This window comes from Cervus canadensis, chromosome 10 (assembly GCF_019320065.1).
Source record: "Cervus canadensis isolate Bull #8, Minnesota chromosome 10, ASM1932006v1, whole genome shotgun sequence".
Classification (NCBI taxonomy): Eukaryota; Metazoa; Chordata; class Mammalia; order Artiodactyla; family Cervidae; genus Cervus; species Cervus canadensis.
In genome coordinates, this window is record NC_057395.1 from 45,192,401 (window position 1) to 45,202,089 (window position 9,689).

Sequence of the window (9,689 nt, forward strand, 5' to 3'; positions counted from 1 at the left end):
TAGCTTGGTCCATTGTTGTCATTTAAAGGTTGTGTTTTCCTTGTTAATTTTCTGTTTAGTTGATCTATCCATAGTTGTGAGTGGGGTAGTAAAGTCTCCCACTATTATTGTGTTACTATTAATTTCCTCTTTCATACTCGTTAGTGTTTGCCGTACATATTGCGGTGCTCCTATGTTGGGTGCATATATATTTACAATTGTTATATCTTCTTCTTGGATTGATCCTTTGATCATTATGTAGTGTCCTTCTTTGTCTCTTTTCACATCCTTTATTTGAAAGTCTATTTTATCTGATATGAGTATTGCGACTCTTGCTTTCTTTTGGCCTCCGTTTGCGTGAAATATTTTTTCCAGCCCTTCACTTTTAGTCTGTATGTGTCTCTTGTTTTCAGGTGCGTCTCTTGTAGACAGCATATATAGGGGTCTTGTTTTTGTATCCATTCAGCCAATCTTTGTCTTTTGGTTGGGGCATTCAACCCATTTACATTTAGGGTAATTATTGATAGGTGTGGTCCTGTTGCCATTTACTTTGTGTGTTTTGGTATCACGTTTTACAACCTTTCTGGCATTTCCTGTCTAGAGAAAGATTCCTTTAGGCATTTGTTATTGAAGAGCTGTTTGGTGGGTGCCTGAATCTCTCAGCTTTTTGCTTATCTGTAAAGCTTTTGAATTTCTCCTTCATATCTGAATGAGATCCTTTGGCTGGGTACAGTAAATCTAGGTTATGTAGGGTTATTCTCTTTCATTACTTTCCAGTATGCCTGCCATTACCCTTATTGGCCTGGAGGTTTCTATTGATAGATCAGCTTTATCCTTATGGAATCCCTTTGTGTGTTATTTGTTTGTTTCTCCCTTTTGCTGCTTTAATATTTGTTCTTTATGTGTTTTGATCTTGTTAATTGATTAATATGTGTCTTGGGGTGTTTCACCTTGGGTTTATTCTGTTTGGGACTCTCTGGGTCTGGACTTTGGGTGGCTATTTCCTTCCCCATTTTTAGGGAAGTTTTCAGCTATTATCCCCTGAGTATTTTCTCATGGCCTTTCTTTTTGTCTTCTTCTTCTGGGACTCTTATGATTCGAATGTTGGGGCGTTTCACAGTGTCCCAGAGGTCCCTGAGGTTGTCCTCATTTCTTTTGATCCTTTTTTCTTTTTCCTCTCTGCTTCATTTATTTCCACCATTTTATCTTCTACCTCACTTATCCTATCTTCTGCCTCCGTTATTCTACTCTTGGTTCCCTCCAAAGTGTTTTTGATCTCATTCATTGCATTGTTCATTTTTAATTGACTCTTTTTTATTCTTCTAGGTCTTTATTAAACAATTCTTGTATCTTTTCAATCTTTGTCTCCAGGCTATTTCTCTGTAACTCCATTTTGTTTTCAAGATTTTTGGATCATTTTTATTATCATTATTCTAAATTCTTTTTCAGGTAGATTCCCTATCTCCTCCTCTTTTGTTTGACTTGGTGGGCATTTTTCATGTTCCTTTACCTGTTGGGTATTTCTTTGCCTTTTCATCTTGTTTAGATTGCTGTATCTGGGGTGGGCTTTCTGTATTCTGGAGGTCTGTGGTTCCTTTTTTTTGTGGAGGATTAACCCAGTGGGTGGGGTTAGACGATTGGCTTGTCAAGATTTCCTGGTTAGGGAAGCTTGCATCAGTGTACTGGTGCGTGGAACTTGATTTCTTCTCTTTGGAGAGCAATGGAGTGCCCAGTAATGAGTTTTGAGTTGGGTCTATGTGTTAGGTGTGACCTTGGGTAGCCTGTATGTTGACATTCAGGGCTATGTTCCTGTGTTGCTGTAGAATTTGCGTGGTATGTCTTGCTCTAAAACTTATTGGCTCTTGGGTGGTGGTTGGTTTCAGCGTAGGTATGGAGGCTTTTGGACGGTCACTTATTACTTAAAGTTCCATGTAGTCAGGAGTTTTCTGGTGTTCTCAGGTTTTGGGCTTAAGTCTCCTGCCTCTGGATTTCAGTTTTATTTTTCCTGTAGTCTCAGGACTTCTCCAACTATACAGCACTGATAATAAAACTTCTAGGTTAATGGCGAAAAGATTCTCCCCCGTTAGGGACACCGAGAGAGGTTCACAGAGTTACATGAAGAAGACGAGAGGGAGGAGGGAGATAGAGATGAGCAGGAGGAGAAAAAGGGGGACTCAAGAGGAGAGAGACAGATCTACGCAGCTGTCTGTTCCCAGAGTGTTCTCCGTAGCCCAGTCACCTACAAAGATTCACAGATTGGATTTGGAAGAGAAGGGGAAAGGAGGAAATAGAGGTGTTCTGAGGTAGAAAACAGAGAGTCAAGATTGGGAGAGAATAATCTTCGGTTTAAAAATAGGGCTTCTTTTTTTTTTTTTTGATAGGCTATAGTGTATTGAAAATGAAAATTAAGGAGCACTAGAGGAGTACTAGAGGATTTTAAAACAAATAAGAGAAAAAGAAAAATAGAAAATAGAAGAGAAAAAGGAAAGAAAAAAGAAAGAGAAAAAAAATTTTTTTTCCCTAATTAAAAAAATCGTAAAAATCTATGAAAATGAAAGTTAAGGAGTAATGGGGGAGTAATAGGGAATTTTAAAGGAAAAGAAAAGAGAAAAAAGAAAAAAGAAAAAAAAAGAAAAAAAAAAGTAAAAATATATCTAGGAGTTTCTGTGGAGCTGCTGTGGTCAGTGTGGGTGAGGCTCAGTTTCAGATAGCTCCTCGTTCCAGCTTACACTTCTCGATATCTACAGGCCCATTCTGGGGTAGTCAGTGTTTTCTACAGGGATTTTAATCTGTTGCAGCAGTCCCTTCTGAAGCGGTTCCCTTTGTTCATTTGGCTTCTGTTTGCCGGTCTCTTCAGAGCCTCATTTCCGCCCTGACACAGGCGGGTGGAGGTGGACTCTTATTCAGGTAGCTAGTTCGTCGCTCTGCATGGAGGGGCTGGTGCTGCGGGGAGGGGCTGGCGCTGCGGGGAGGAGCTGGTGCTGCGGGGAGGAGCTGGCGCTGCGGGGAGGGGCTGTCGCTGCTTTCTCCGTCTGCGCTGCTCAGGCTCCCGGCTGTTCTATATGGAGCGCCCCGCGCTGCGTGAGGTTCCAGCCCTCCGGTGTTCCACAAAAGCGCGGAACGAAAAGCTGCGCCTGCTCTCTGTGCCTTCCCCGCCAGAGCAGTCCAGGCAGCGAGGGGCTTGGTGGGCGCACTCTACCCATGTGTGGGGCGCCCACTCCCTTCCACGGACCCAGTTTCAGCTTCTGCTGGCTCCAGTAGGGTGCGTGCACCTTCTGCCTTCCGCGTCCCCAGCCCCAGTCCCCGCCTGCGCTGGTCGGGTGCCTGCGCCCTGTGTCTCGCTGCGACCTTCCCCTCCCCCCTGCCTCCTGCCTCCGGCGGGGCTGGGCCGGTCCGCAGCCTGCGAGTTCTTCTCTGGACTTTCTCGGTCTCTTTGTTCTGCGAATGGCCGGCAGTGTGTTCAGGCCGGTTAATTTTCTCTCTCTCTTTTGGTCTCCCACAGTTCAAGTTGGCAACTCACAGAAGCTCCCTCCGATTGTCCTCAGGGCACTCAGGCCCAGACCCTACCCCAAGCAATGCCGCCTAAGACTCCCTTCCCGGGACGGATCTCCGTCCTTAGCTCTTTTGTCTCACTTTTTATCTTTTATATTTTGTCCTACCTCCTTTCAAAGACAATGGTCTGCTTTTCTGGGCGCCTGATGACCTCAGCTAGCGATCAGAAGTTGTTTTGCGAAGTTTGCTCTGCGTTCAGTTATTCTTTTGATGAATTTGTAGGAGAGAAAGTGGTCTCCCCGTCCTACTCCTCCGCCATCTTGGCTCCTCCCTCCCATTATTTTCCATTTTAAAGACTCTTTTTAATCTTCTGACCTGACATTTTATTGTAAAAGTAAAATTCCCTCATTTTTCAGGATAAAATACATCTATTCCTATAAGACAGGGTAAAACACTGCACTCCTTCACATTAACTGTCATTTTCTGAGAAAAGATTTATTATAATAATCACCATCTCTGGAGAGAAACGTTTTTGCTCTTTCTTCCTCTCTCATGAATTTTTATTGCCTCTGTGTGCTACATTTGCTTTCACTCATGATTCCCTTTGGTGTTCAAATCTACTGAAATGTTACCAATGGGAATTCATTTTGTCCTTCAGACATTTCTTCATAAGACTGTGCAATTTCTTTCTTTCTGGCATAGTTTGATGTCCAAAGCTTAGTCAGCTCTTTTCCTGTCCCAGGTCTGGAATTAGGCATGTGTCTTGGTCTGTTCAGTGGTGTTCAGCAACCAAGATCTGGTGCATAGAATTACTTGTTCTCAGTAATGTCATTATTTTTTTTACTTTTTCAGGGGACAGAAATATAATTAAAAAAAATTCTTTCTTTGATATTTCCAGTTGTAATTTGATGTGACAGTTTTTCTTTAGCATATATAATTCTTACTTTTAGCTTCCTCTGGTGTATTACCTTTTCATATGATCTCTTTTCTGTTGGCATTCTACAGGTGGAATGTCACCCTTATCTCAACCAGAGCAAACTGCTGGAGTTCTGCAAGTCACACGATATTGTCCTAGTTGCTTATGGTGCTCTGGGAGCCCAACGAACATTACAATGGTAATGAACATTATTGATGGCCACAAGGGGTTTATCTAAAACTCATTTTTGATGAAAATTTTATTGTTCTGTACTCAGTGCTTTGGAGATAACTCTCAAAGGGTAGAGGGGAAAGAAGACAGATGGGAGAAATCCTCTTTTGTCTTTTCATCACCCAGCTAGATTTCTTACATTGCATGTGTCTTCTATATAGATTTTAGCACAAGTGTCTGCATTAAAATCTCTATATAATACCCCAGTTGATAACTAAGACATAAACTTTGCCATAATTTCCTTATTTATGGACTAATGAGCACATTACTATAGTAGAATTATCAAGCCTCCCTCACCTTATGTCTAAAATCAGGACAATAATACATAATTTCCAGGTTTATCATGATTTAAAAATAAGTATAATTTGAACCATTTTTTGTAAACATTTGTAGAAGAATTTCACAATGTAAATAATTATGAAATGCATGGTCTTCATTTTCAGACAATTCAACTTTTATCAACACCTGAGACAAGTGAAAATTAGGAAAAATATGAAAAACAAAATATTTCCCAATCTTTCCCATCATGTTCTCCTTTCATACCATTGTCCTTACTTTTGAGCATTGATTAGAAAAGAAAAATAACTACAGAGAAGTAAAAAGAAACAAAATCCACGAGTTCGGCAGTCCTGGTCTCAACTCAATAATGCATCTGAATCACCCGAAGAGATCTGTAATCATAGAATTGGAGGTGACATATTTGAGGTTCTGTATCAGTTTGTCTTCAGTGAAGCCATGGAATTTTGTGTTTCTAACAAGATCCAAGGTGATACTGATGATACTGGTTCATGGACCACACTTTGAGAAGCACTGGTCTAGAGTTGACATACCTAATCTGTTTGGGAAGCCTCTTCATAAACTGAGTACTTGATCTTAGCTCATCAGCATTTCTGAAATTCCTTCCAGGGTGAACCCGAACTTCCCCTTTCTCTTGGAGGACCCGGTTCTCTCTGCCATTGCCAAAAAGCACAAGCAAACCCCAGCTCTGGTTGCCCTTCGCTACCAGATACAACGTGGGGTTGTGGTTCTGGCCAAGAGTTACAACAAGAAGCGGATCAAAGAGAACATACAGGTGATGAGTGGGGCTGTGGGCAGAGGGCTCCTAAGGAATATCCTTCACGAGGGGCATTCTTTGTCTAACTGAGGACAGACATGGCTTCCCTTTCCCCTCTTGTTGTCCCCATCCAGCTGGAAAGTCCTCCAGTCCCCAGGGGGAGGCCGGCTCCTTGGGGGAAAAATTAATGTGATTCTTCCTTCTTTTCAGGTGTTTGACTTTGAACTGACTCTGGAAGACATGAAAGCAATCGATGGCCTCAACAGCAATATAAGATACTATGATTTTCAACAGTAAGTGACTTGTATATGTTCCACAAATACTGTTTTCTCTTGCATGTAGATCCACAGAGGAATAAGTTTTCTTAAAACTTAATTTCAGGGAGACAGCCCTGGTTTCCAACGTAGGAGTAAACCAGGGTCTTCCTGCCAACCTCAGAACAGAGGTTTCCTCCAGAACTCCGTCTCTCACCAACAGAACGTGATTGGTCCCAGGACAAATCAGAATTGACATTGTGGTGAATTCGCTACTTTGTGTCTCTAATCCCTGTGCCTGGTGTCCCTCCTCTCAGGGCCGAGGGACCTAGCAGACACAGAGGGCGCAGTGTCTGCAGTTCACTCTTCTTTCAGAAAGTGGAAATGAACGCGTTAGTTGCTCAGTCTTGTCTGACTCTTTGGGACCTCATGGCCTGTAACCTACCAGGCTCCTTCTTTCAGGGACTGATGCAAATGTTTCACCTTTAATTCTTTATAGAACCGGGAGGAAATGATACATAATGACTGTGTAATAAGGAATCCATCCTGAATTACATTCCTGCTTATCCTAACACAATTGCAAATGCATTGTTGATATTTCTGGAGGAGGGGCCCATGAAGGCCAACATGCTTCAGTGTGAGAAGTCATAGTGAGCCTGGTGCCACTCCCTCTCCTAAGTGTCTGGTGGATTTTCTCCCTGATGGACTTTTCTTTACCAAGACACCATCTATTTCTTCCAAATGTATCTCTTTATTGACCTTTTCCCCATCACATTTCCCATTTCCTCATCCTTAAAATGTCACCAAATGAATTTTGAGTATATCATGAACTGACCTTCAGAGAGAGGCTTCTGTACTTAGCTGGACACACCTGGTAAGATTGTCTGGGTCTCTCTGGTTTCTTGAGTCAAGACTCACCCCAGAGTAGACTTTGTCCATCAGGGGTCCATCCACTGGGGAGTTCCTACCTCCTTGACTTTACTTAGTTATTACTGTGGAATTCCAGCTGCCTAATTACTGCAGGAGAATGTCAGGACTGAAGAGACAGAAGACTAATCAAACAGAGAGATATTGGGAGGGAGTTTAGAGAAAAGGGAACACAAATTAGTGATTTAATAAAGATTTAGTTTCAAATGAAAGATCTCAAAACTTCCCTTGTTTGTAGTGTTCAGTCACTTCAGTTGTGTCTGACTCTTTGCAACCCTATGGAGTGTAGCCACCAGGCTCCTCTGCCCATGGTATTCTCCAGGCAAGAATACTGGAGTGGGTAGCCATGCCCTTCCTGAGGTGAGTGTCCCAACCTGGGGACTGAATCTATGTCTCCTGTGTCTCCTGCATTTCAGGCAGATTCTTTACCCACTGAGACACTGGGGCGCTTCCTTGTTTGTACAGAAGATATATGTATATATATATATATATATATATATATATATACATTTACATATGGGCTTCCTAGTTGGCACTAATGGTGACAAACTCACCTGCCAATGCAGGAGACCTAAGAGGCGCAGGTTGGATCTCTGGGTTGCGAAGATCCCCTGGAGAAGGGAATGGTAACCCACTCCAGTATTCTTGCTGGAGAATCCCATGGACCGAGGAACCTGGTGGGCTACAGTCCATGGAGCTGCAAAGAGTCAGACACGACTGAAGCGACAGCACACAGCACGTACATCTGGGCTTCCTGGGGGGCGGTAGTGGTAAAACCCGCCTGCCAATGCAGGAGACGAAAGAGATGCAGGTCTGATCCCTGGGTGGGAAGATCCTTTGGAGGAATGCAGGCAACTCACTCCAGTATTCTTGCCTGGAGAATCTCATGGACAGAGAGGCCTGGTGGGCTATAGTCCATAAGAGTCACTAAGAGTTGGACACAACTGAGTGACTTAGTATGCATGCATACTTAAGTATATGTATATTATGATTCTGAACAAAGACGGGATGAAAAATGAGAAAACATAGCAAGTTACTTTTCTGTCCTCAAAAACTTTTATGTATATTCTGTGCGCTCCTTCATTATGCTGGGAATGCCTAGACTTACTCATCCTTGTAGCTTTATGTTGATAGCATAGCTCCTGACACATGGAATGGCTCCGGATGCACTCTTAAATGAATTGAATTGAAAAGAACAAATTTAGAAAGAAAAATCAGACTATAAGGAAGGAAAACAGCAGTAATATTAATAAATACGAGTGTAGTCATATAATACAAATTAAGAAAGCAGTGATCACAGTTTATAGGTATGATTGTTCAGGTGTATGTTGTATTTCTTCAATTTAGTAATTCCTTAATGGAAGCACCCTGTATTTGTGGGGTGCGCAATATTTTTTTTCCTGTTGAATAGATTTATGAAAAACAGCAAAGAATTCCTTAACTGTGATCCTTCTCACCACTTAGGGTCAAAAGATCCACCTGTGTCTGAAATGACCTCCACAGTTACCCCTAGGTCTGTGCCCTCTTATAAATTGTAACCTGAGTCAAACTACCTGTCACTGTGGGGTGAATATTACAATTGAATGTTGGGATTGGACATGCAAGTGCCGTGTGCACATGGAGCAGACACCTGATGTGTGCTTGTCGGGGAAGAAGATGGGATGTGTTTATAGATTTAGAGTTTTAGCCCACCCTGACTGCGTCCACAGAGTAATGCTCTCTATTACAATATGACAGATATAATAAATTATTTCTCCTCTTTCTCTTTCAGAGCAGTTGATCACCCTGAGTATCCATATTCTGAAGAATATTGACTGAGCGGTCCATCATGCATTCTACCAGAACTTCTTTTCCAGGGTTGTGAAGAGCATTTCTGTACTTGGTGGAAATGTTTAAAAGAAGTGTATGAACTTTTGAAGCTTGTTTATCTTTTAAAAATTTTTATGAAATAAAGAAGACTTCAAATATGAATTCTAGTTTTTCATGATAACAAAACAATTTGGAAAATAAAACAGAAAGGACAGAAAATAAAGATAACCTAAAATTAACTTATTTAATAACTCAGATGCCTTTTCCTTTATTGAAAATGAATTAGTCAATCTAAGAAAGAAATGGAAAATTTTATTCGAGTCAGATTTGAGAAATATAACCCAGGAAGAGCATCTCAGAAAGCCTGAGAACTGTTCTGTCCTCTAGAAATCAAGGCACAGGGATTTAAATTTTGGAGACAGAGGGCTCTGCATGAAAAGACATATTATTGACAGTGTACATAATCCAGATTTATGCATCATCATGGTGGGTCATGTGACCCCTTACAAGGTCAAGAAGAAATTTATCTTTTAAGGAATAAATTGTCTTACTGATGCTAGGAGACTGTTGCTCTTCAACGTCGTGTAGGTCTTCCCTCTGAAGTGGGGGTTCTGGTCCATGTGTCATGCAGACACAAAACTCACAGTGAGGGAGAGGAGAGCAAAGGTGGAGAAAAGTTTTTCATGTTTAAATTTTTCTTACCATAAAATATAAATTTAATCTCATACTTTCATGACTCTCCTATATAAAAGTATTTGCATGTTTATTTACAATTTGAAATAATCTTCAATATACAGGTTTTACACTTTTTTTTTTTACCCAGTGTAAACATTTTTGTAAGCTATCAAGTATTATCTGATGGTTTCCAGGGAGGAAGGGCTTGGGAAAGAGTTGAACTGGGAGGTTGGGGTTAGCAGATGCATATTATTGTATACAAATTGGATTAACACAAAGCAAACTGTACAGCACAGGGGACCATATTAAATAGCCTATGGCAAACCATAATGGGAAAGAATATGAAAAAGAA

The 9,689-nt window shown here is 41.4% G+C and overlaps 1 protein-coding gene across 2 annotated transcripts in view; it reads left to right on the forward strand.

The window, feature by feature from the left end:
- The window catches only part of LOC122447958 (dihydrodiol dehydrogenase 3-like), a 28,199-nt gene extending 19,375 nt beyond the window's left edge, over positions 1–8,824 (forward strand). For both annotated transcript variants that reach the window (XM_043478753.1, XM_043478754.1), the window contains exons 7-10: positions 4,477–4,586; positions 5,525–5,690; positions 5,883–5,965; positions 8,625–8,824. In XM_043478753.1, coding sequence (XP_043334688.1) covers positions 4,477–4,586; positions 5,525–5,690; positions 5,883–5,965; positions 8,625–8,667 — 402 coding nt within the window. In that variant the 3' untranslated portion in view covers positions 8,668–8,824. The remainder of the gene's footprint in view (positions 1–4,476; positions 4,587–5,524; positions 5,691–5,882; positions 5,966–8,624) is intronic.
- The last annotated feature ends 865 nt before the right edge of the window (positions 8,825–9,689 follow it).